The sequence below is a fragment of the Tauraco erythrolophus genome, chromosome 3 (genome assembly GCF_009769465.1).
Source record: "Tauraco erythrolophus isolate bTauEry1 chromosome 3, bTauEry1.pri, whole genome shotgun sequence".
Lineage (NCBI taxonomy): Eukaryota > Metazoa > Chordata > Aves > Musophagiformes > Musophagidae > Tauraco > Tauraco erythrolophus.
This window is the reverse complement of record NC_141467.1, coordinates 76803315-76830042: the sequence shown is the minus strand read 5'-3', so window position 1 is coordinate 76830042 and position 26728 is coordinate 76803315. Positions and strand designations below refer to the sequence as shown.

Below are 26728 nucleotides of genomic sequence, written 5' to 3'. Positions count from 1 at the left end.
TCCAAACCATTCTATGATTCTATTTTTCCCCATGTACATGTAAAAAGATATTTTTACATCTACACTTTAAAAGTCTCTCAATGAGCTATTAGAACTCAGAGACAAGCAAGGACAGTGCTTTGAAACACCAGCAGCATTCCTCCTTGGAGTGAAAATACTGAAAAATCTGTTAGGAATTGCTGTGAAGAAGTGAGGAGTGCACAAAATACTGTTGTGTACTGGATGAGGAAGGGGATGGGAATCAATCGGCTTCCCACATGATAGTCTTCCCAAGTGGTTGCAACCTTTTCTCTCAGAGAGCAGAGTCCCATGTGCCACAACCAGAGAGGGTGACTGTAGCAGACGTCCCAGAGTTGGGCTTCCTGATGGAGAAGTGCACGAACTGTGTGATTGCACTTGACTGTTCTTGCTGCTCTTGGACTTGCTTCCACAGTCAAATCAGTGCTGAGTGCTTCTGTTGCACAGAAACTATGTTCCTCTTTCATAGTACTGGAGTTAAACAATAGAAGAAACGTCAGATTTGACATGTTGCTTCATATGTCTAATTGTTGCCTCCACATGCCCTTCACACACCCTGCGTGGCTCAGACACTCAGCCTCCACCTCCCTAACGCTACTCCCTCATGAAGGAAAGCTCAGTGTCCACAGAAAGAAGAAGGAGGGAGACAAGACTGAGATCTTCTATTGGGTGGCCTCAGGGTCTCCTTGGAGTGCTGGGCTTTGGCTAGAACAACACTCATGGCCTTACAGATGCAGGTGTATTCAGGACTAGGTGTAGGAAATTACTTTTCCCGCAGCTGTACCACCTTTGGGTGATGGTACATGAAGGGTAGCCCATACTGATAGCAGCAGTGTCAAAGTACCATTCCTGAATGTGATTGTGTACTAATCTATTATTCGTATTATGAACTGACCCTGAGATAGTTCCCTACTGACAGGCAAGAGTCAGCAGGGAGACTTCTGAAAGCAGCAGGATGCTCTTTTGCCTCAGGTGGGTGTCCTATCAGTGGGTCCTCATCTTTTATGTCCAATGTTTCCTCTCTACTATGAAGAGACTGGAGGGTGGGCAACCACTACATTTGCCTTGGTGGCACCTGGAACAGCTGTGGGATCAGTCCTATCTGTTCCCCAAGGCTCTTCCACTCATCCACATGACCTCTGGGGAGCAGCAGCTCACAGGGAGTTGACAGAAACACTAGATCAGGTGCACTGACAGGCTGCAGAACATATCAGAGGCAAGCAAATGCAAAGGTGCAACAGTAGCAGCACTGAGAAGGATCAACAGCACAAATCACAAATTCAGATCAGTCTGCCAGCCTGTACAGGCAGCCTTGTGTCCTGTGCACAGCCTGTAGAGCCAGGAAGCACGGCATCCGTGCTGTGCTCAAGTTCTGCTCGCTCTAAGGCAGAAGTTGCTTTCAATGAGTTGGGAAACAGGAAGACGGTGCAGACCCCAGACACAAGACTTCAGATGCCACTTCACAGGCCAAGTGTCCCCTGGCAGGTCAAGGCTTTTTATACGTAGCAGGACTGCTTTTACCTTCTCAGACATAATTTAAAATAGTAAATTACAAAGTTTGCAACTCATGCAGACCCTACTACAAGAACAACGTAGCAGTGTGTAAAAAGGTACCCCTAAAAAAGCCTCTGTTCTTCTAGTTACTAAAACCACAGTTCAGGAAAGCTCTTAATACATGTTGAATTTTGGACACACATCTAAGAAATGCTATTTTGCAACCTTACATGACACAAATCGTTCTTTAGGCACTACTAACAATGAACAAAGGTGACTTAGAACGTGGCATGCTGCAATGAAACACACAGTCCTGGCACTGAACTCCCATGGACCTGGCTGGCAGCTTTTCTCAGAGCCTGTCCCTGCTGGACAACTTCAGGTCTGCTGTACAAAAAGCACAACCATTCATTGCACAATTGTGCTGGACTCAGCTATCTAGTTTGAATTTTACAGCCTTTAGAGAGAAGCAGGATAAAACGCAAAGTCCTAGTTTATGCAAGAAATTCCTTCAATTTTTTTAAAAAATTCCTTTTCTATCTGAGAAATTATACATCATATTCTGCAATTCAGTTCACAAAATAATATAGGTACTGAAAAAACTCATCTGCAGGTAACTATCAATGCCCAGACTGAAGCTTGAATCGTGGAAATAGGGCAGATCTCACATCTCCATAGGTTTCCAAAGAATCATCACTTAGGATTCACTGGCAAGAGCTCTGGCTGCATTGTCCAAGTCACAGAAGGCAAAGGCAGGGACTGGGAGAATGAAGAACTGCCCACTGTAGAATCAGGTTCGAGACCATCTAAGGAACCTGAAGGTGCACAAGTCCATGGGACCTGATTAGATGCATCTGTGGGTCCTTAGGGAACTGATGGATGAAGTTGCTAAACCATTATCCATCATATTTGAGAAGTCATGGTAGTCCGGTGAAGTTCCCATCAACTGGAAAAGGGGAAACATAGCCCCCATCTTTAAAAGGGAAAAAAAGGAAGAGCAGGGGAACTATAGGCCAGTCAGCCTCACCTTTGTGCCGGGCAAGATCATACAATCGAAGAATCATGGAATGGTTAGGGTTGGAAGGGGCCTTAAAGATCATCTAGTTCCAACCCCTGCTGCCATGGGTAGGGACATCCTCCACTACACCAGGTTGCTCAAAGCCTCATCCAACCTGGCCTTGAACACCTCCAGAGACAGAGTATTTGCAACTCCTCTGGGCAACCTGTTCCAGTGCCTCACCACCCTCAATGTAAAAAATTTCTTCCTTAGATCTAATCAAAGTCTATCTTCTTCCAGTTTAAAGCCATTACCTCTTGTCCTATCACTATATACCCTTGTGAAAAGTCTCTCTCCAGCTTTCCTATAGGCCTCCTCCAGGTAGTGTAAGGGTGCTACATGATCACATCGAAACCTTCTCTTCTCCAGACTGAACAACCCCAACTCTCTCAGCCTGTCTTCATAGGAGAGGTCCTCCAGCCCTTGGATCATCTTTGTGGCCCTCCTCTGGGCTCGCTCCAGCAGCTCCATGTCCTTCTTGTGTTGGGGACTCCAGAGCTGAATGCAGTATTCCAGATGGGGTCTCATGATGTGGCCCTCCTCTGGGCTCGCTCCAGCAGCTCCATGTCCTTCTTGTGTTGGGGACTCCAGAGCTGAATGCAGTATTCCAGATGGGGTCTCATGAGAGAAGAGTAGAGGGACAAAATCACCTCCCTTGACCTGCTAGCCACACTTCTTTTGATGCAGCCCATAATACAGTTGGCTTTCTGGGCTGCAAGCACACATTGCCAGCTCGTGTTGAGCTTCTCATCAACCAGCACTCCCAAGCCCTTTTCCTCAGGGCTAGTTCCTTTTCCTCCTCTAGCAGTCATCTAGTATCTTAAAGGGGCTCTTTACAAAGGTATGTAGTGATAGGACAAGGGGCAATGACTTTAAACTGAAAGAAGGCAGATTTTGATTAGATCTAAGGAACAAAATTTTACACTGAGAGTGGTTAAACACTGCAACAGATTGCCCAGAGGAGTTGTGGATGCTCCATCTCTGGAGGTGGTCAAGGCCAGGTTGGATGAGGCTTTGAGCAACCTGATCTAGTGGAAGGTATCTCTGGTTGCGGCAGGGATGTTGGAACTAGATGATCTTTAAGGTCCCTTCCAACCTAAACCATTCTATGATTTTACGATTCCATGACTTGTAGGTCTCAATATGTGGGATTTGATCTATTAATTACAGTGGATGTCAGGAATAAATCTCTTTTTCCTGAGAGCATCAAGAAAAGTTTTCCCTCTTGTGGGGTCAAATGTAACTCCACTGGAAATTTTGTATTCTGCTTCCACGACCACACACACGCTGAGCCAGACAGGATCTAACTCTTCAGATGGCAAGAGACACGTGAATTTAATTTGCAGCTTTCCATGTATGATGGCGTGGTATGGGCAAGAGCAATGGCTAATCAGAAGTAAGGTAATATCATCATAGCACAAGTACAGGCTGGGCAGAGAATGGATTGAGAGCAGCCCTGAGGAAAAGGACTTGGGAGTGCTGGTGGACAAGAAGCTCAACATGAGCTGCCAATGTGCGCTGGCAGCCCAGAAAGCCAACCGTATCCTGGGCTGCATCAAAAGAAGCGTGGCCAGCAGGTCAAGGGAGGTGATTCTGCCCCTCTACTCTGCTCTCGTGAGACCCCTCCTGGAATACTGTGTTCAGTTCTGGAGTCCCCAACACAAGAAGGACATGGAGCTGCTGGAGCAGGTCCAGAGGAGGGCCATGAAGATGATCCGAGGGCTGGAGCACCTCTGCTATGAAGACAGGCTGAGAGAGTTGGGGTTGTTCAGCCTGGAGAAGAGAAGACTTCGGGGTGATCTTATAGCAGCCTTCCAGTACTTAAAGGGGGCCTCCAGGAAAGCTGGAGAGGGACTTTTTACAAGGGTATGTAGTGATAGGACAAGGGACAATGGCTTTAAACTGAAAGAGAGGAGATTTAGATTGGATATAAAGAAGAAATTTTTCCCTCTGAGGGTGGTGAGGCACTGGAACAGGTTGCCCAGAGAAGTCGTAGATGCCTCATCGCTTGAAGTGTTTAAGGCCAGGTTGGATGAGGCTTTGGGCAACCTGGTGTAGTGGAGGGTTTCCCTGCTCATGGCAGAGGGGTTGGAACTAGGTGATCTTTGATGTCCCTTCCAACCCTAATAATTCTATGATTCTATGATTCCATATTTTGGCTCAAGCAGATACTCTGTCATTGCAATCAGATGCTGAAAATCTTGTGTACTATTACAGAAGTGCATCTAAATAGGTCAGGCCTCTTGATCAGCAGCTTGTCTTGAACTTATTGTCATTATCATCAATTTGCCTTTCTTCTATTTATAAATGACTCTTTGTACTTCCCCTCTAAAGAAGAAGAATTCACTACAGTTTTAAACCAGTGCCTGTTCCTTTATTTTCTCTAGTCTATGCATATAGATGAAATGTTCTTAAACAGCCCCAAGCATTTTTTTTCCCGATTAAAACTCTTTGCCCTCCCTCCAGCAGGTGCTGCTCACAGTTGTTTTTGTCTCTGTGAAATGAACTTTTCTGAGCAGTAAGTAAATATATTGCTGAATTAATCTTTGTTCTGTTTGTACGCTTTGTTCTGTTTGTATTCTGTTTGGTTCCATCACTTGTCACACAGCACACTTTGAGTGACCAGCTCTTTAAAGACCTGCTAATTTCTACTGCGTTTTTCATTGAAATGTAGCACAAAACAATTTGCTTTAATGTTGACCTCTCCTGTTTCAAAACCATGGTCATGTAAACCAGGTTCCACTCCCTTTGACTCTAATACTGACCTTCTAGGTAGCTAATAACCAGACATTTCGATAGCCCACTCATCTTTCATGTCTCACGTTCCTTAATAAGCACTTCTAATTTATTGTGGTTATAATCCAGGCTCCTGATGTACAAGATAAATAAGTTATTCTCCCTTTATTGTATGACATCTTGTTTAGTTTTGCAAGTTATTTTTATCATTTGCCTATCTTCTTTTTTAAAAAATTTTAGAGCTTTTGAGACACTTGCAAAATTAGATAGCACTTCACATAGTTGCTTGGCTGCCACTCCTCATAAGTCAAAATCAATCCTGCAGACAAAAAAAAAGGAAAGATTTACAAAGCCTTATTGCTTATCAGCTAGAGAGCAAGGACTTGACAGATCTAGTACCACAGATTCCAAGATTGTGCAATAATACTTCTGTTACAGAATGAATGTAATTTTCAAGAAAAGATATTTAGGAAGTGTCTTCAGTTTCGAGTCACACAGGTGCCAAAGGCACTTTATCCTGTAACGGTGCTGTGACCTGGCCCCATGTCAGGTCGTGTGTCTGTCAGGTCATTTCGCACTTCAGCATCCTCATCCTTCCTAATGTGCGAAGACGTTTCATCACCTCTGTAGCCAGGGACCACACAACAGCCCTTACAGCCCTTCAGGCTCATGCAAAGCCCAGACATCTTCTTCAGGGTTTCTGTGGCTGACGATTAGTCTTTCCCCTATCAACATCAACTTCTGTTCTCCTTTGCTGACACAGAAATGCAGTCTGATACCCATACTCTTCCCTTGTTATTCAAAGAACGGCGATTCTCCATAAAAAGCAAGATTCTCGTATTTTCTTTATTCCTAAAGAAGAGCTAATACTACTCCTGAGCATGGTGTTGGCCCAACTTTCGCCCTGAAAGACCCTTCCCCTGCTCTGCATGTGGGCTGTTCTCCAGGGTCTCTTGTCCCTGCAGCCAGCCAAGCTTCGATCACGCGCTGCAGCGCAGCTGGCACCTCCACAGGCCACGTCTTCCAAAGGCTGCCAGTGTTATAGAATCATAGAATCATAGAATGGTTAGGGTTGGAAGGAACCTTAAAGACCATCTAGTTCCAACCCCTCTGCCATGGGCAGGGATACCCTCCACTACACCAGGTTGCCCAAAGCCTCATCCAACCTGGCCTTGAACACTTTCAGGGATAGGGCTTCCACAACTTCTCTGAGCAACCTGTTCCAGTGCCTCACCACCCTTAATGTAAAAAATTTCTTCCTTATATCTAATCGAAATGTCCCCTCTTTCAGTTTGAATCCATTGCCCCTTGTCCTATCACGACACACCTTTGCAAAAAGTCCCCCTCCAGCTTTAATGTAGGCCCCCTTTAGATACTGGAAAACTGCTATAAGATCACCCTGGAGCCTTCTCTTCTCCAGGCTGAACAGCCCCAACTCTCCCAGCCTGTCTTCATAGGAGAGGTGCTCCAGCCCTTGGATCATCTTCGTGGCCCTCCTCTGGACTCGTTCCAGCAGCTCCATGTCCTTCTTGTGTTGGGGACTCCAGAGCTGAACACAGTATTCCAGGAGGGTCTCACGAGAGCAGAGTAGAGGGGCAGAATCACCTCCCTCGACCTGCTGGCCACGCTTCTTTTGATGCAGCCCACGATACGGTTGACTTTCTGGGCTGCCAGCGCACATTGGCAGCTCATGTTGAGCTTCTCATCCACCAGCACTCGCAAGTCCTTCTCCTCAGGGCTGCTCTCAATCCATTCTCCGCCTGGCCTGTACTTGTTTTTGGGATTGCCCTGACCCACATGCAGGACCTTGCACTTGGCCTTGTTGAACTTCATGAGGTTCTCACCGGCCCACCTCTCCAGCCTGGCAAGGTCCCTCTGGATGGCATCCTTTCCCTCCAGCGTGTCCACAACACCACACAACTTGGTGTCATCTGCAAACTTGCTGAGGGTGTGCTTGATCCCACTGTCCATGTCTCCAACAACTATGTTAAATAGCACTGGTCCCAGTACTGACCCCTGAGGAACACCACTCATCAGTGGCCTCCACGTGGACATTGAACCGTTGACCACAACTCTTTGAGTGCGACCATCCAGCCAATTCCTTATCCACCGAGTGGTCCATCCATCAAAACCATGTCTTTCCAGTTTAGAGACAAGGATGTTGTGTGGGACAGTATCAAATGCTTTGGATAAGTCCAGGTAGATGATGTCAGTTGCTCTTCCCCTATCCATCAATGCTGTAACCTCATCATAGAAGGCCACCAAATTAGTCAGGCAGGATTTGCCCTTAGTGAAGCCATCTTGGCTGTCACCAATCACCTCCTTATTTTCCATGTGCCTTAGCATAGTCGCCAGGAGGATCTGTTCCACGATCTTGCCGGGCACAGAGGTGAGACTTACTGGACTGTAGTTCCCTGGGTCTTCTTTTTTCCCTTTTTAAAGATGGGGGCTGTTTCCCCTTTTCCAGTCATTGGGAACTTCACCTGATTGCCACGACTTCTGAAATATGATGGATAGTGGCTTAGCAACTTCATCAGCCAGTTCCCTCAGGACCCGCAGATGCACCTGGTCTGGTCCCATGGACTTGTTCACCTTCAGGTTCGTAAGATGTCCTGCTTGTTGACGTTCTGATGGAGGTCTTACCCCAACACCCCCATTTTTATACTTTCAGGTGGAGCTTGAGAGACTCCAGTAATGCACATCTTTGTTAGGATTGGTATAAATTTTCCTCGCTTTGATTTAACGGTATAGACTAGAAGTATTTCAGAGCGCCTGCTCAATGAGGGATGGTCGCAGCCCAGAGGTGGATAGCTTTTGGGATGGAGATGTGTTTTGGTATTATAACGATATTATAATGAGCAAAGTTCACCTAAAGGAAAATAATTTTGCAACTTGTTAAACATTAACATGGCCAAATTGCCTAGGTTAATGCCTGGCTAGGTCTTGGCATCCTAACTCCATCGACCACTATTGTTGAAGTAACAGCCGTGATCTGTCTTTCTAGGCAGCTGTGTGCGGTTACCTTTGCCAGACATTCTCTATCCCTGGTAACAGGGTCAAGCTGCGGTACCTTCGTACCACTCTGCTCCCCGTTTCGAGGGTATTGTGCGTTGCCTTGTCCATGCCAACTGCAATCTGTTCCTGGGAGCAGCAACTGTGTCTCACCTCAAAGCTGCTCTAATATTACAGCTTGTAAGCTGAACTTTGGGGAACAGTGTTCTTCCATTCCCCTCATTTTTTTTGTTTTTCCAAAGACAGTGTCTCTGAAAAAATTATTATTTTTTGACTGCATAACTGAGCATCTGTGAATAACGTAAAAAGATGTGTTTACTCTTAGAACAAGAAAGCGTTTGGGTAAAGAATTGGTCATAACTGCAGTAAGAAAGAGTCCCACCTGGAGTAACTAGAAATTTTTCCTTCCATTAGGGTTTCTTTCATTGTGTTATAGAGAACACACATAAGAGTGAGAGTCTTATTGCTCTCCTGGCAAACCAACTTGTGAGATGTAAGACAGGGCAAATTTCCTTTTCAGTACTATTTTTATGCTTTAAAACCACACAACTACAGCATTTACCAAGGATCAAATGTTTATTTATTGAAATACTTCAGCATCTATGACTTGCTTTGGATATTTGACAATAACTTACATGTATTATTTGTAAGGAGTGAAAAATCAACAAACACATGAACATTTCTGAGATTCTGATATTCGTAGAGAATTTCAACAACATTATTCACATTTATAGCCTAGTGTCTGACTACTACTTTCCTTCTGTCCAGAAAGAAAGAAAATGAAAGGTTTGTGCATCATGCCTAGGAGGTTAACAGATTAATGCAAAAACAAATCTAGGCAAAACAAAGACAAACAAAGAAGCTTCTCAGCTCAGAATTCTCTATGGAAATGGTCTTAGTCTGTAGCCCTTATTATACTACCTGTAGTGCCCTAGTGCCTGCCATCTGCTATCTCCCAAGATGTCACCTCGGGTGTCTCAAATCACTTAGGAACTTTGGGCCTGCAAGGGAAAACTTCAGAGGATGGTACAGTGCTGTCTTGGTGTGATGTACAGCTCAGCACCAAGCACGACTTTGAACTCTTGGAGACAAAGACTGTCACGTTTAGGCTGGTGCTGACTTGGAGGGTTTGTGCTCTCTTTGTGCCCTCAGACTGTCTGGGACCACAGCTCTATCATTAACCAGTGCCTTGTGATAGATGGGGTGAGAACGCCCCATTCCCGTACAGTCGTGGAGCAGGATGGACATGGTGCTATGCTGTAACAGGGGCACGTGCTGTGTACGTGACGAGCACATGGGGGTGTTCTGAGCTGGGCCACCTAAATGACACCCTAGGTCTTTGTTCCTCTTCGTGTTTTGTGATTGTGATACTTAAGTGATTTTAGTGCTTGAAGGTTGTGGCCTCCCAAAAGCAAAACAAGCATCTCTAGTATCTTCATGTTTACCCTAATTTAGTGCATTTTTTTCATAGATTTCATAGATTTTTAGGTTGGAAAAGACCTTAGAGATCATCCAGTCCAACCGTCCCTAATCTCCCATTAAACCATACCCCTAAGTAGTTCATCCACCCTTTTCTTAAACATATCCAGGGATGGGGAATCAACCACCTCCCTGGGCAGCCTATTCCAGTGGCTGACAACCCTTTCAGAGAAGAAATACTAACATCCAACCTGAATCTCCCCTGACTAAGCTTATACCCATTTCCTCTTGTCCTATCACCCATCACTCATGTAAAGAGCCCTTCCCCCACCTCCCCACCATCTTTTCTCAAGTATTTATAGGCCGTAATCAGGTCTCCCCTCAGCCTCCTCTTCTCCAGGCTAAACAGCCCCAACTCCCTCAGCCGCTCCCCATAAGTTTTATTTTCCAGCCCCTCGACCAGTTTAGTCGCCCTTCTTTGGACTCACTCCAGGAGCTCAATATCTCTCTTAAAGCGAGGGGCCCAAAACTGGACACAATATTCCAGGTGCGGCCTCACCAGTGCCGAGTACAGGGGCAGGATCACTTCCCTATTCCTGCTGGTCACACTATTCTTGATACACGCCAGTATCCCATTGGCCTTTTTGGCCACCTGGGCACACTGCTGGCTCATATCAAGCCGGTAGTCAACCAACACCCCCAGATCCTTCTCCGCCAGGCAGCTCTCCAGCCACTCTTCCCCGAGCCTATAGCGATGCTTGGGGTTTTTACACCCCAAGTGAAGGACTCTGCACTTGGCCTTATTAAAGCTCACGCCATTGGCCTCAGCCCAACGATCCAGTCTGTTCAAATCCCTCTGAAGGGCTTCCCTACCCTCGAGCAGATCGACACAGCCTCCCAGCTTGGTGTCGTCCGCAAATTTACTGAGGGTACATTCAATTCCCTCATCCAGGTCATTGATAAAGATGTTAAACAGAACTGGACCCAGCACTGAGCCCTGGAGAACCCCACTGGTGACCGGCCTCCAGCCAGATTTAGCCCCATTTACCACCACTCTTTGGGCCCGGCCATCCAGCCAGTTTTTAACCCAAAGGAGGGTGTGCCTATCCAGGCCAGCAGCTACCAGTTTCGCAACCAGAACACTATGAGAAACTGTATCAAAGGCTTTACTGAGGTCAAGGAAAACTACATCCACAGCCCTTCCCTCGTCAACCAGGCGGGTCACCCTGTCATAGAAGGTGATCAGGTTTGATTGGCAAGACCTGCCTTTCATAAACCCATGTTGACTGGGCCTGATCACCTGGTTAACCTGTACGTGCTCATTAGTAGCACTCAGGATAACCTGTTCCATGACTTTGCCCGTCACCAAGGTCAGACTGACAGGCCTGTAGTTCCCCGGATCCTCCTTCCGCCCTTTTTTGTAAATGGGGGTAACATCCGCCAGCCTCCAGTCCAGCGGAACTTCCCCAGTGAGCCAAGACTGCCCAAAGATAATGGACAGGGGTTTGGCAATGACATTCGCCAGCTCTCTCAGGACTCTCGGGTGGATACCATCAGGCCCCATAGACTTGTGGGCATCCAGCTGGCGAAGCATATCCTTGACCCGTTCCTCTTGGATCACAGGAGCTTCGATTTGCTCTCCCTCCCTGCTCTCAGACACCATAGGCCAGCTCACCTGGGAACTACTAACCTTATTATTAAAGACTGAGGCAAAGAAGGCATTAAGGACCTCAGCCTTGTCCTCATCACTAGTGATTAACATACCCCCTGTGTCCAGTAGGGGCTGGAGGTGATCTTTAGCCCTCCTTTTGTTGTTAATGTATTTATAGAAGGACTTTTTGTTGTCCTTTACGGAGCAGGCTAGTCTAAGTTCCAGTTGGGCTTTTGCCCCCCTGATTATCTCCCTACATGCCCTAACTTCCTCCCTGTATTCCTCCCTGGATGCCTGCCCATTCTTCCAAGACTTATAGACTTTCCTTTTTCTTTTGAGGTGTTCCCAAATTTCCTTGGTCATCCAAGCCGGTTTTCTACCCCGGCGGCTCGATTTCCAGCACACAGGGACAGCTCGCTCCTGTGCCTCCAGAATTTCCTTTTTGAGTAGCAACTTCATACTTCGTATCAAAAGAAAACCCTGCTGAAAGCAAACTGCCACAGCAGATGGCATTGAGATGTGAATAGAAGGTTTCACAGGAGTCCTGTCAGCAAAAACTGTGTTGGAGACGCACGAAATTACAATCCTGCAAATGACCTTGCAACATGGGGAGGGAAGGAAGAGAGGTTTAAGTCGCAACAATTGTCTTCTTCCTTATTCCATTGATGTTTCTCTGGGCAGACATCGATAAAAGACAATAATGCTAGAAGCTGCAAGGATTGTATAAAATTAAACTACCTTAATTGGGGTTAATTGAATAGGAAAGGTAAAACTCAAAGTAGAAACAAGGTATGTTATACATTGGAACTGGTGAGGCCTGACAGATTGGCCAGAGGCTCAAGGGATTTTGTAAACATCAATAGTTTTTAATTTCTCCTTGTGAATTCCTTAAATAAGTTCCACTGTGGAAAAAATCAGTGTGATTCATGGGGTCACACCCTTGATACTTCTAGGCAAGCAGTGGACACTGTGAAAGGTATAATTTGGTCGTTGAAAATACCTCTTCAGCGAAAGGATAATGAATGTGGGATATTGTAAATTGAGAATATTTCACAGAATTTAAATGACTGAAAACTTTGGATTTCTCCTTTTGGTATAATGTGTACGATGCAAATTACACACTCTAATAGTTTAACACTAACACTACATTAACTCAAAGCATGTCTACCAGTTTGAATGATATATTTTTACTTTGGCTAAGAATTTAGTTTTATTTTCAGAAGTATACCGTATCTTCTATTTCCTAACTCAGGTTTTGAATCTTGCAAATATCTGGTCTATCTTTTGTTATATTTATCAATTTATTTCTTAAGATTCTGAACTAGACCTAATGCTTTTAATTACATTTTGCAAATATTCTAATATTAGAATATTAATATATCTTCTTATCTACTAAAAAATTTTAGTTCATATAGTGCTTTATAATTTCAAATTGTTACATGAAAACTCACTATTAATAAACAGATTTTTTTTAAAAATATCCTGTAAATCAAAGTGGTTTATAAACAAGCACAAATTAACAAACATCAAACTGATGCATAGTTCAGTGGTGACTGCTTTAGTGTAACTGAACACATGGGGAGAACTTCAGATTATAAAAATTGCTCCAGATAGAAAATGTCAAGGTGCAGCTCTCAATGTCAAGGCAACTCTATCTATCCTTAGCTGCTGTAGGTTCCATGTCTGTGTCCAGGTCCAGCGGAGCACAGTAGAAGAGTATCTGAACATATTTTGTTGTTGTAGCTGTAATACATAGCAAAAATGTATAGTTCAGACAAATTTTCAATATATCTTAGACACATATATGGATTTTTACAGATTTGAAACCACTACACAGAAATTAGGAAAAATTTTAAACTACCTTAATCATTTAAATTAAGCACATTATAAATAGCTAAAGCCAAAAGGAGCTCAATAATTAAACTGAAAGTCTCATTTAAACAGACTTTCATCAACATTTCCATTGAATTGTCAGATTGACAGGTGAGTTCAAACTGAATAAAAATATTAAATATGTTTTTTTAAAGATTTCCTAAATTTGAGGAGTAGAAACTACTTCAATATTTCATAATTTATGAAAATGCAGGGACTCCTCTGACTTGGATATTCCATTCCTTGGGCAGAAAGTGAAGCAATAGTATTTCTGCCTTCCAGGGGGTTAAACTGCTTGCATTTAGTCTTCACAATCCTACACAGCTTTTACTGAGCCAACATGTTGAAATGGCTCAATACCACAAATATTAGAAGACCATAGTATATGCACATATCAGACTGGTTTGTACAGGTATGCGTGGTTTTGTTTTCAGGACCATATGATGAAGCAAACGATCTCAGACGTTCCACATACAGCACAGCAAAACTTCATAAAGAAAAAGGATTTTAGCAAAAATTATTCTTTCATTCTTCTGATCAAGCATTCAAGATTTTGGCACACGGACTAGGACAAGATGATATTTCTTACCAGAGAGCCACTGTAGCCATTTAGGTCGTTTTTCAACTGGCAGACGGACTCCCAAATAATATGCAGGAATGCCTGAGAGGATAATACCAAGGCCAGTAAGGGAATTGCGTGTGTCACTATAGAGAGGAACTATGACCAGGAAAAGGGAACATAAACAGTACATGATAGGGAAGAAGAGGTTAAGCTGTGGAGACAGAAAAAAAAATCCAATTATTATTAAAAAATGCAGTAAATAGTGTATTGTAATAATGTTGGCTTTGTAGACTAGAATTAGACAAGTCAATAATAAGACGACAACTATTGACTCTATGACTACTATGTACTGAATCTTTTGGCTGCCTACAGTCAGTACAATTTGCCAGCTTCTGTGTATGCTGCTGAGAGCCTTTTCTCTGATATATGCCTGAGTATCTGACATTTTTTTTTTGTCCAGGGCTGCAGAAACTCAATTTCTGTCCGCATGAGTGAGAGACCATCAGTCTTTCAAAGCAATACTCTAAAACTGAGCACCAATGGGTAGTTTCCCCTCTAACTTCAATTGTAAATTTTCAATTGTAAGTTTGATTGGAAAAATCAAAGTCAGCTAGACTTTCGATCATCAGGTGGATGCTACAGCACTGACGGACTGATGTACAACCATTTTGCTCAGGCACTTAACAAATATCATGCCACAAACAAGGTAAGTTGCAGTAACCTCTTTATGGATTTATTTTTCACTACAATATTTTTTTATGATCGAATGAATGGAAAAACAAACAGTAAATATAATTTCAACCTCACAGCAAAAGTACCAGAACAGATGTTCTTGTGGAAACTCAAATAGGTTTTGCCCCTTCATGTCTTATCTTGGATGTTGAAAGAATTTTTATGGGAAATAAATAATCTGTAACCTAACTAGTAATGTTATGGTTGTGATATTAAGGATCAGATAAACACGTGCATTAGGTGGCTTTAAGGCTTGTCTCCTGTCTTGTTTTCTTACCTTAATAGGCCGTTGCCTATGAGGCTGAGTATATCTCAAATATATTAGTCCTGCGATAGACAGACCCACGAAAAGCCAGTAGATGTAGGAGTGGTAATTAATGAGGAGGAAAATGTCTTCCACAAGGAGATAAAGCAAACTCATTAAGCCCTGGTCATAATAAAAAAAAAATAAAAAATGTGAAAATAGATACCTGTCTTATAAAATAGTTTGTAAAGTTATAAACCAGTCTGTTTCCAATATATGTGGTTGGACTTAGGAGATCAAGTCCTTACAAGAAGGATGTGATCAGAACTCTGAGAAATCTGCAAACAATATTCTGTGTGAAGCATGCTGGTATCTCTTGTGTAAATGTAGCAGTGAGAACGCCACGTTTGGCTGAAGAGGAGTAGGTTTTGTGAAGTTATGTTTCAGCACCAGCAGGAAACCCTCCTAAGGCAGCCAGATGAGGAGTCCCAGACTCTGCTGTGCTACGGAGAAGGTTGCTAAGAAGCTTTCTGTAGGCAGCAGCTTACTCTGCTCTTCTGCTTGGCTTTGGTTTGAAAGCAAACTTTGAATTTAGTTTAAAACTAAAAACATTTAGTTTTAGTTAGAGTAAATTCTGTGGTGTGCAGGTATACTATACTGTCTGCCTGGAAAGGCTGAGATGAGACGTAAAATAGCAGGAATTTAACATCCATTTTAACAAACATGACAAACATAATAATGCAGTTCTCACTTGACAAGCAGAAAAAAATTTCACTGTGAAAAATACCATGAGGTGCATTAAGGGAGTATAGCTCATTTTACAGGTGCAAATAGAATCCCCCTGGGAAGAGTATTCATAATGAGATGATAACCTGTAGTAATTTATGTGATGTCAAACAGGACCAGTAAGATAATCTATACATACACCTTATGCAACACAGGGCAACAGGAGACACCAAATCAAATACGTGTTCAAATAAAGAGCAGTACAATTCTTTTGAATGATTCCACCTTCGCTGTTTTCACATATCCTTCTCCTTATTTTAATCTGTTAGATTTATGGTTTATCTATTAAAATAACTTACACTAATTCTGTACCTTACGGCTGCTTGATTTTGCACCACCAGATTCATTTGTATGTCACAACAGGAGAAAATCAGTATGACTATAAGCATCCAATGGTAGGAGCACCGTTTTAAATGCTTTTTCAAGTTTGTTATAACTAGAGTCCTAAAAAATCAGCCTGTATGAGGATCTAAGTGATGTTCCTGCCATATTCTTCTCCAATGGAAACTCTGAAAATTCCCATAAAGACTTAGAATCATAGAATCATAGAATGGTTAGGGTTGGAAGGGACCTCAAAGATCATCTAGTTCCAACCCCTCTGCCTTGGGCAGGGAAACCCTCCAATACACCAGGTTGCCCAAAGCCTCATCCAACCTGGCCTTGAACACTTCCAGGGATGGGGCAACTACAACTCCTCTGGGCAACCTCTTCCAGTGCCTCACCACCCTCTGAGTTAAAAATATCTTCCTTACATCCAATCTAAATCTGCCCTCTTTCAGTTTAAAGCCATTGCCCCTTGTCCTATCACTACACACCCTTGTCAAAAGTCCCTCTCCAGCTTTCCTGTAGGTTCCCTTTAAGTACTTGAAGGCTGCTATAAGATCACCCTGGAGCCTTCTCTTCTCCAGGCTGAACAGCCCCAACTCTCTCAGCCTGTCTTCATAGCAGAGGTGCTCCAGCCCTCGGATCATCTTCGTGGCCCTCCTCTGGACCCACTCCAGCAGCTCCATGTCCTTCTTATGTTGGGGACTCCAGAGCTGAATGCAGTATTCCAGGAGGGGTCTCACAAGAGCAAAGTAGAGGGGCAGAATCACTTCCCTCGACCTGCTGACCACACTTCTTTTGATGCAGCCCAGGATACGGTTGGCTTTCTGGACTGCCAGCGCACATTGATGGCTCATGTTGAGCTTCTTGTCCACCAGCACTCCCAAGTCCTTTTCCTCAGGGCTGCTCTCAATCCATTCTCTGCCCAGCCTGTAATTGTGCTTGGCATTGCCCTGACCCACGTGCAGGACCTTGCACTTGGCCTTGTTGAACTTCATGAGGTTCTCACCGGCCCACCTCTCCAGCCTGGCAAGGTCCTTCTGGATGGCATCCCTTCCCTCCAGCATGTCCGCAACACCACACAACTTGGTGTCATCTCCAAACTTGCTGAGGGTGCACTCGATCCCACTGTCCATGTCACCAACAAAGGTGTTAAATAGAACTGGCCCCACTACTGACCCCTGAGGAACACCACTCATCATTGGCCTCCACTTGGACATTGAACCGTTGACCATAATTCTTTGATTGCGACCATCCAGCCAATTCCTTATCCACCGAGTGGTCCATCCATCAAAACCATGTCTTTCCAGTTTAGAGACAAGGATGTTGTGTGGGACAGTATCAAATGCTTTGGATAAGTCCAGGTAGACAATGTCAGTTGCTCTTCCCCTATCCATCAATGACTTGACCAACTCTGGTCTATACTGTTACATATTTAGTCATTCTGTTTTGTGACTAATGATGTTTTCTGACTTCATTCTGACTAATGTTGTTCAGAGAGCATGTACGTGTGAATCAAGCCATTCTCTTTTCACTGTAAAAAACCCCAACCAGACAAAATACCACATGCCCCCGCCCCCCAATGAGATACAGAAATTGTGGGCATGTGAGGAAGATGTCTCCATCGCAGGAGAAGCCCAGGAGAGAGGCCGGGTATAGGCGAGACGCTGCCCTCCCAGTGTCCGAGTTCCCAACTGCCCAGGGCAGGCACGGGGCCGGGTGGTCACTTACATTGAAGAGGAGAGCAGGGACTGGTGTGAAGCGCTTTGCATGAATCAAGCTCAGGCTGTCAGGGAGGTGTCCTTCCCTGGCGCCAACATAAAAAAGCCTAAAAAAAGAATAAGAAAACTCAACCAGACAGTGAGTGAAGGAATAGTGCCACATTAATTAGTTTATTACTCTATTGTAAACGCTGCTCTCTTCTCAAGCGTCCTCAGTTTACCAAAGGTGCTGACCATGAGAAGACACATCAGATTGTAACACTCCTTTCATCACAAATGAACAATTTAACGTGGTAAAAATGAACTGTGTCGCTTTTACGATGTAGTAGCAAAGAATGCAGATTAATTATAAATGATTGCTCTTCAATTATTTTAGGTAAATCTTGTATTTCATACCTGGATGCTGCAATTATTGATGAGTTTAATGCACTGTAGCAGAACATGGCCACTGCTATAGGAATTATCCACTTAGCATAACTGAGAGTTTCATTGCTAAACATCTATAACAAAAAAAGAGAATATTAGTGAGGCCAATTACGTTAAGCATATGGACAATCCTGAGAAACTCTCAAGGAAATACACTAGGCCAACTACAACATCATAGCCCATGCCTTCCTGTGACACTGATAATGAGTTGGGAAATCAGAATTCAGAAAAACCGATCACTATCAAAATAAAAATGACAGATACTTAAAAAAAATGATGAATTTCTTTTTCTAAGTCTACATCAGGTCAATGTGATAATAGATGAAGGAGTATTGACTTTAATGTATTCGAAGAAGTCTTGACTGCAGTAATCTATGAGTTATAATTGTACATTTATATAAAATACTGAGAAGGTTTCAAAAACCATTTTACTGCATATTTTTGTGTTGAAAATATTGCTGTAAACCTGCAGCATTAAACATCACACACTGTACATCAGAACAATAGCAAAAGCCTCTGGTTTCTTAAAACACCCAGAATTTCCATAGCTCTCCATCTGACCCTGGTGAAAAATCTTCTACAATGAAGTACTGTTAAGACCAGGATTTACAGAGTATATAAGAGAATTTTAGAAGAGTAGATCTATTAGATATATAATTTATATGAGTTTTCTGATATACTGGTACTCTTACATGAAAACAAAATTTAAAATAAAGCAAAAACCTTCAGCATGGAAATAATTTCAATTGTTTTGCCAAGGAGTATGCTACCTGAGACTCTTCCACAGTGTTATCCATTCAGTAACTTTTGTTTTAATCATTTTATACAACCTACCATGGGCACTGAGTAACTTCTGAGGAGAGTTGACATGTCCAACACTACATAGTATGCTACAATAGTCAACAAGTAAATAATAGTCACAATAGACGTTGAAATTGCAATAGAAAGAAGTAGATTCCTGCAAAAGAAAAATGGCAATATTGTTTCGTGTTCCTTGAATAAGGAAAATGTAAGCAGAAGATTTTCCAAACATTTGTGAATGGATACCTCCATCACTTTTTGTACTCTGTCATTTTGTGATCGTGGTGTTACAAAATAAAGAGGAACCAACATGTGGAACAATTCCATAAGCAGCTTAGTTGACTGCCTGTGGGTCTGTCACAAGTTAGAGAAAAAAAAAACCACATTTCTACCTGTAAATTTTATATACTGTCTTTTATAGGAAGCAATTTAAGAGAACCCTTAAGCAATGAGATGTAAATGCATACTTAGGTGTTTTCTTGAACGTAGTATTTTTTTCCTGGCTCATAACCTACGCATGTCCCCAGACAAGATGGACTGTATCAGTCTGAGTAGGTGAGGCACAGCACTCCGACATGACTGACATTTGTACAGAGGGGAGGAGATGATATTTCCAGTGCTACTGTGGACTTTTTGATTTTCAGTTAACCACTCAATTTTTAACAAAATGAAATATTTTGCCCACAAAGAGCAATGCTGAAGGTCACATGATAAAACAGTCATAAACCTGACACAGTCTTTACTGGCATCAAAACTGGTTCTGGAAAAATAAAACTATTGTTCTCTCTGACTGAAAAGAAGTAGGGCATTTCAGAGGGCTAGACAGACCCATGTTTTTCCCTGCTTTCAGCAGGGATTTGTTCTTCTCTGGTCTGAAGTGTAAGGTGTAAAATACGTATAGGCAAAGAAGGGATTCATTTGCATGATACAATTGGTGAGTGAGGACAATAATCAGAAAGAGTTCTCATACTTCTTCTTTTGAAAAGGAGAACATTTTTGCAGAGAAAATAGTCTGACTGATTTCCAGTCAGAAACAAATACAGAGCAGCTTGTCCTGCCATCACCTGTCTTACCAGGACACTCCTGAGATTCAACGAAAAAGCATGCTTTTACCTCTTAGGATTCTGTATTTCGTTGGTGACGTAGTTGAGTATGTCCCATCCCCTGTAGGAGTAGAGGGCAGGGTAGAAAGCAAGCACGATCATCTCTAGGTTTATTTCAGAGCCCTCAAACGAAGCTCTCAGTTTTTCTGTTTCTCCTGTACAAACGGCAGGTACCAATTGCCTGTTAGGTTTCAAAGACCACGATGTAGAAGGACACTCTCAGGTAACCAAAAGGAAATAAAACCCCACTGCATCCAGGTTTCATTACTATTTCTAAAAGTGCACAGCTTATATTTTCACTTGAAAAACAGGAAAGTTTTGGTCAGACATTCAGACAGCTACACCAGTACAGAGAAACAGCCGAACATATTTTCCATGTTAGTTATCTGTATGTGGCTGGTGTAATTCCACCAGAATTCATGGCATCCTTGTCACCTGGCATTGCCATCTAGCCTACTGAAGGAGGGAGCCGTACTGAAGTCATGCTATGTACTGTGAGCCAGGCAGAGGCACCTGGGAAACCCAATTTCAATTCCTGAATCTGTCTATTTCTTCCTCATCTGTGCTTTTGTTTTCACCAGATGAATTAATGGCTAATGGAGGGGCAGCTCTTGGAGTCATGGTTCTCAGTGGGATAATCTTTCCCACAAAGATGTTCCACAAAATGAAACGAAGAGACTTGGAAATTCTTTCCTTTCAAAATTTTCCTCTAGTTTAGCTCAATCAGTTGAGAAGACAATCTGCAGAATGCTGCAAAATGGATGAAATGTTAATGAATCTGCATGAGCTTTCAATGTGATTCTGGAAAAGGGGAAGAAATGCCCTACTGAGTTTGCAGAAGGAAACTCAACTAATATAAATGAAAGTGGGTTTAAGTATTAAGGAAGACAGAAACATGCTGAAACCTCTACCAAGGAAGAACGTAAACTCTTTGTTACAAAATGAAACAACTTCATCCTATGGTTAAACTAGGGACATAATAGATACTACAAAAGCAGTTCAGTCTTTGAAGTGCAGTAACTACGAGGAGACTGTTCGAACCATGGAGGATGAAGCTACAAGATGTACACACAGGCTGGGGAAGAAAATGGTTGGAAGGAAAAAAAAAAAGAAAAATCCAAAAGGACCAAGAGAAATTTTTTTTTACTGAAGACAGCACATATTCAAAATCAGATACATGCACGGTGCTTTAAAAAAAGAGGCATATCTGGGCACATCAGATGGAATACGACAGGGCTAGAACATCATAACCATTCTTTACATTAAAGTAGCTGCTGAGTTTAAAAGACTACTTTGACCAGATCATGGCTTGCTCCAGAAGTCTACGTCATTCCTCCTCCCAGTCCTTTCTGTATGTAAGGACTTGGTTCTGCTTAAACAAAGCAGAGACAAGACCTTCAATATCCACTAAAAACCCTCAACATTTTGTGTTCCTCACGATAATGTTTCTTCTCTGCCATTATCCTCCCTGACCCTGTGGAGCAAGGCCAAGACCTGTCGTGGGTTAAGTGGAAGCACAAGCAGAGGGAAGGGCCCCTGGGCCAAGCTATAGTCATATGCAAAGACCAGAGGTAGCACTGGAATAAACTAGTCTCCAGCTTTTCAGTGTGTTCAGTTCAGTCCAGTTACTGCTGATAGGAGGTGGCTCATCTGTCCTGTGATGTCTTACGATACCACAGTGATTCACAGGACTGCAGTATTACAGTCTTTTCCCTTGTTTCTACAAGTGCGCCCTCTCACCAAGGAAGGAAAGGACAAGTTCCTCCCTCCCCGACCCTATCCCCTCACAGGGTGCTGTGACCGCTCATGGCCATGGGCAGGGCAGGGAGAGCGGGGATGAGGAGCGATGTGAAGGATGCATCCAGCAATTTTTGCTGTGCTGTCCTGTCATAGGACTAGTGGCAAGGCTAACCTTTAACAGGAATTACTCAGAGACACTGAGGCTGACTTGACACTTGTTAGCACTAAACTGATGTTAACTCAGTGCTGTTTGCTATTCAGCCCAAGAATCACAGAACTTGGTATGTGTTGGTTTTCCCACACTACGAGTAGAAGAATAATTGAACTCCCATTGCTTAACAAGCCATGAAATTGCTCAAATCTTCCTACGGCAGGCATTTTTTTCCAGAATAAATAACACTTCACATATAAGTCTTAAGGAGGCTGATCTTCCTGCATAGATTCTGAAACTCATACACGGTTCATTTTAAAGAATTTAAGTAAATGAAAAATATTCTTACCTTTACCAATTTTATAAAGGCCAATAGCTATCACCAAGATAAGAGCCAGAACTTTCACATATGTGAACACATCCTGTAGAAGGGTTCCCCACCTCACATTAACACAATTAATAAATGTTAGGGAACCTGTAGGGAAAAAGAATATGAATGAGAGGAGCACTGATATTTTACATCACATAAACCACTTTTCAAATACATCCATCCAGATTATCCTTCTTTTAAAAATAAAACAGAATCAAATTTCACCAGTTCCGGACAACCTAGATTTGATACAATGAGTGAAACCTGATTTAAAAGTTACACAACAGTTTTTTGGATGATACTCATCATGACAGTAAGTAAGACAAAACAGATCAGAATATGAATTTCAGGACTAACTTCTGCTTCTTTTAAATAATCTTTAGATTTTACTAAAGCCAGCAGAGTTAGTCACATGCAGAAGAGATCTAAATCTTTTATTTCCACTGAGATTTTCCCCTGAGGTTTCCCTGCTGATTTGAGCTCTACTCTCCTTAGAGAGTAAGGATAGCTTCGGTATGAAAAAGTTTGGATATGGTTGGCAAGATATTGAATTGAGCCAGGCCAGCATGCCATTACTCTGTGACCATGGCTTAGGAGCCATGCCATTCACACTTGACTCCAAGTCTGAACACTACAGAAGTACTTACTTACAGAGTCCTCTCAAGATTCGGTTTTGATAGAATCAAATAGAAATAACAAAGTAGTGTGTTTGCAGAGAGTGGGTGGGATCAATTAATAGTCATTTGCTCATGAAGGTCAAGAAGGCAAAATGCAAGGTTCTGCACGCAGGTTGGGGCAATCTTAAGCACAAGAGCAGGCTGGACAGAGAATGGATTGAGTGGAGCCCTGTGGAGAAGGACTTGGGGGTTCTGGTTGATGAACCAGAGCTTGCAGTCTAGAAAACCAGCCGCATTTTGGGATGCATCAGAAGAGGCATGGCCAGCAAGTGAGAGTGGTGATTTTGTATATCTACAGTTCTCTCCTCAGACACCACCTGGAGTACTGTGTTCAGCTCTGGGGCCCCCAAAGAAGAAGGACATGGAGCTGTTAGAGCGGGTGCAGAGGAGGATTGTAAAGATGTTCCGAGGGCTGGAGCATCTCTACTATGAAGACAGGCTAAGAGAGTTGGGGTTGTTCAGCCTGGAGAAGAGAAGGCTCTGGGGACACCTTCTAGCAGTCTATCAGTAACTAAAGGAAGCCTACAGGAAAGCTTGAGAGGGACTTTTTACAAGGGTGTGTAGTGATAGGACAAGGGGCAATTGCTTTAAACTAAAAGAGGGGAGATTTTAATTACATTTAAGGAAGAAATTCTTCACTCTGAGGGTGGTGAAGCACTGGAACAGGTTGCCCAGAGAAGTTGGGAATGCCCCATTCCTGGAAGTGTGTACTGTTGGTGGGCAAGGTAATAATAGACCTGTTTAAAGAAACGAGACCTGATTTACCCCCTATTTCCTATTAATATAACAATGTTGTGCAATGGGCACAGAATTTGGTTTTTATTCTGGTGTTTAAAAAAGCCAAAATATTATGTAATGATAGTTCATGTCTTGTGTGAGGTTTGAATTTAACTTTAAACATGTCTGTAAATAATAATTTCTGTAAACCTTGCTCTAGTAAATGTGATATATGCAGTATATAGTACAGTGGTATATAATACAGTAAAATATATCAGTAACTCCTTCAAAGGGTATGTTTACTATATACGTATATGACACACGACACGTATTGTGCTGCAAAGTCTAATTAAATTCAAGGCAGTGGGATCTTGCCATGAAATTCCCAGTAAATTCTACTAAATATATAGATTTAAATAAGCGTTCTCCACTGCGTTGGAGAAGTATCAATTAAATCCATGCTCCTGAGCTTTATCCATTTTGTTCAAGCTAGTAATGAATATGCCACCTGACACTGCTAAATTGCATATCACAGTCAATATAATAAACTATAATTTTCCCAGCAATCTGGGCTGTTACTCAAAATGCTTGTTGTAAGTCAGTGGTGAGGCAACTGCTTTGCTGTATGAGAAAGCAGCAGCTGCCTGTCCCACCTGGGGCATCAGCTCAGAAATCAGAGGTACTAAAGCACCCAGTAGCTGATTCACATGAAGACTGCAGCCAGAATAACTAAGACAATGAAGGCTTAAAGAAACATCAGCATTTGAAGACTTTTTCTCTTAAGCATTAGGATTTCATGAGGTGCACCTAGAACACCAGGGAAATAAATTTTGATCTAATCAATAATTGCTTTCCTGTGCAAGTGGAGAATTTCAGCTGATGAAGTCTTTTGGAATAGGTTTAGTTGCTTTTTAGACTGTTGCCTGGTCATGGTGGTCTCAAGTTATACCACAGAGTCTTCTTCAGAAGTGAACTTCCTCTGCATCACAGTGACAAAATTCAGTGTATGTTATATTATCTGAAGTGAAAATTACTTATCCTTTTAGATATTTTTGGTTGAGTTAGACAATTTAGGTTATTTTTAAAGGATCATGTTATAGCCCAGCGTAAAAGGAACACATACTCCATCCTGACAAATCCACATTTACAAGGAAAGGAATCTGAGTGCAGTCCATCTACTAGCGGACAGATTTACACCTAAGACATACAGTCATGCCAAAGTCAACTCTGCAGAGTGTCTGATTACACCACCCAGTTTTTCTAGAGACAATACTCAGATTAGGCAGAGTATTTTTAATTCCATATGAATTTTTAGATTTTTGTTCATCTTCTATGATTTGCAAGAAATAGGGGAGAGAGCTCTGTGAATTAGGCCATAAGATCCATAGATATATGTATCTATAATCAGCAGTTAGTTTCCCCTAGCCAAATTGTTGCAATTCTCCTCTCTAATAGTCTTATCCGCAAGCAAAATCCATCTGAATAAAAGATTACTAGTTCCTATGAATATGTTTTAGAGAGGCAATAATTATTTTCACAGAAGGCAAAGGAATAGAAATTGAGAAAAATCTCTAAGAGCACCTACAATTACAGTTCTTAACTTTCAAGAATAATAACTTTACTTACAAATACAAGCAGCTGCGATTAACCTGACTGCATCATATGGCGGTGGAACACAATCAGGAAAAAATGATTGAACGATGTAGTTAGCAAATATGATTGCTCTCACTGCCTGAGATGCTGGCTCAATAGTTAGCAAGGAAGACCACAGACTGATGAAGGCCACAAAGGCACCAAATGTTTCCAGAAGATAGGCATAATAACCTCCAGATTTAACAATGGATGTTCCCAATTCAGCGTAACACAAAGCTCCGAACAGTGAGAATATCCCAGCGAGTGCCCAGATGACGAGAGAGAGTCCATAGGAAGCACTGTACATTAAAACACCTATGGGTGATACAAATATCCCAGAGCCAATCATGTTCCCTACAATTAAAGAAACTCCATTTAATAACGTGATTTTTTTTTTCATCTGCATTCTTTCACTTCTGTCTGCCATATTGTCCTTTTCAGCGCTTCCTTTCTTAGTTCTGGATCTTTTATTGCAGCGTATTTGCCAGGGAGCTGGAGCTCTCGACTATCATTACCTGAAAACAAGAGGAGAAAACAACATAGTATCTGAGATACGGGTGAGATAATTAGCATACAAGGCATAAATGATACAAAGAACAATTATTTTGCCTAGTTTTATCTTGCAGTCCAGGAGACGCACACTAGTGGATTTTCTTAACTTTCACTGGTCTGTACCTTTTTAATGGATAAATGTGAGGCCACTGTCTTTGGTTATAGATCCCAAACCTTTCATGAACTTTGAGTTCACTGTTATTATTTATCTTGAATTGTAATTCTGTGTTACATTACTGGAATTATCATAGGGAAGAAAGAGACACTGTACCTCTGGAAACACGTTGTGATACAGCTGGAGTGTTCCCCACAGGTATACCTCTCCCTAAATTTTGCTTTCATCCCAGGAAGAACTTTACTTCGTTATTATTTGTTTCATCGAATCACATCCACCTGAGAATTATCTGCTGAGGAACACAAGAGAAAAGAGAGAAAAAGATACCAAAAAAGTCCAGCCTCAGGAGGTTAATGTTAATGTGAGGATGAAGAAAAGAGCTTGAGCTGTTCCTAAAGATGAGATTTCTGCTGCAGTGAATAATGCAGCTTGTTTAGTTATTGACCTCACTTGACTTCTGGGTACAAACCAGTAGCATGCATAGGGATTGAGTTTTGAACACTCTGTTCCTGAAACACTTTTGTATAAGGGAGTCCAACAAAACACTTCTGTAAAAGCCTCCCACACCAATGCTCACAGGGCAGGATCCAAGCATGCTGGGAGATGGGGAAAAAAGATATAATTGCGTAGCTGCGTTGATAAATCAGCCTTGTGTACACATCACACCCCTCTGGGGCTGAGGTCCTCAGGGATGGAGAAGAGAATGGTAACAGCAAGACTGCAGCGACCATCTCAATGCTTGGGTCCTGCTGACTCATAACTATGCTTACTTGCAATAATGACTTTTTCCAGAGCTGATCTCAAAAAAAAGAATCC

At 42.5% G+C, this 26728-nt stretch overlaps 2 protein-coding genes across 2 annotated transcripts in view; both read right to left on the bottom strand.

Annotated features, from left to right (window-relative positions):
- Positions 1-26728, bottom strand: part of LOC104370847 (Y+L amino acid transporter 2) — a 68100-nt gene that overhangs the window by 30668 nt on the left and 10704 nt on the right. The window lies entirely within an intron of this gene.
- LOC104382448 (Y+L amino acid transporter 2) lies at positions 11498-25750 on the bottom strand. Its single transcript, XM_009990404.2, has 9 exons — positions 25240-25750; positions 22199-22324; positions 19969-20113; positions 18889-19012; positions 18025-18128; positions 17639-17735; positions 14831-14980; positions 13849-14032; positions 11498-13130 (listed from the first exon to the last, which is right to left on the bottom strand). Exons 1-9 carry the CDS (start codon positions 25670-25672, stop codon positions 13039-13041), a joined length of 1455 nt encoding a protein of 484 aa, XP_009988706.2. The 5' UTR covers positions 25673-25750; the 3' UTR covers positions 11498-13038.

Coding starts and splice junctions, on each gene's coding strand:
- LOC104382448 (XM_009990404.2), bottom strand. CDS start 25,672: ATGGCAGACAGAAGTGAAAGAATGCAGATGAAAAAAAAAATCACGTTA. Junction 18,129..18,888: donor GAAGTTACTCAGTGCCCATG/GTAGGTTGTATA, acceptor TTTTTGTTATAG/ATGTTTAGCAATGAAACTCT. Junction 14,981..17,638: donor TCCCTGCTCTCCTCTTCAAT/GTAAGTGACCAC, acceptor TATTATGACCAG/GGCTTAATGAGTTTGCTTTA.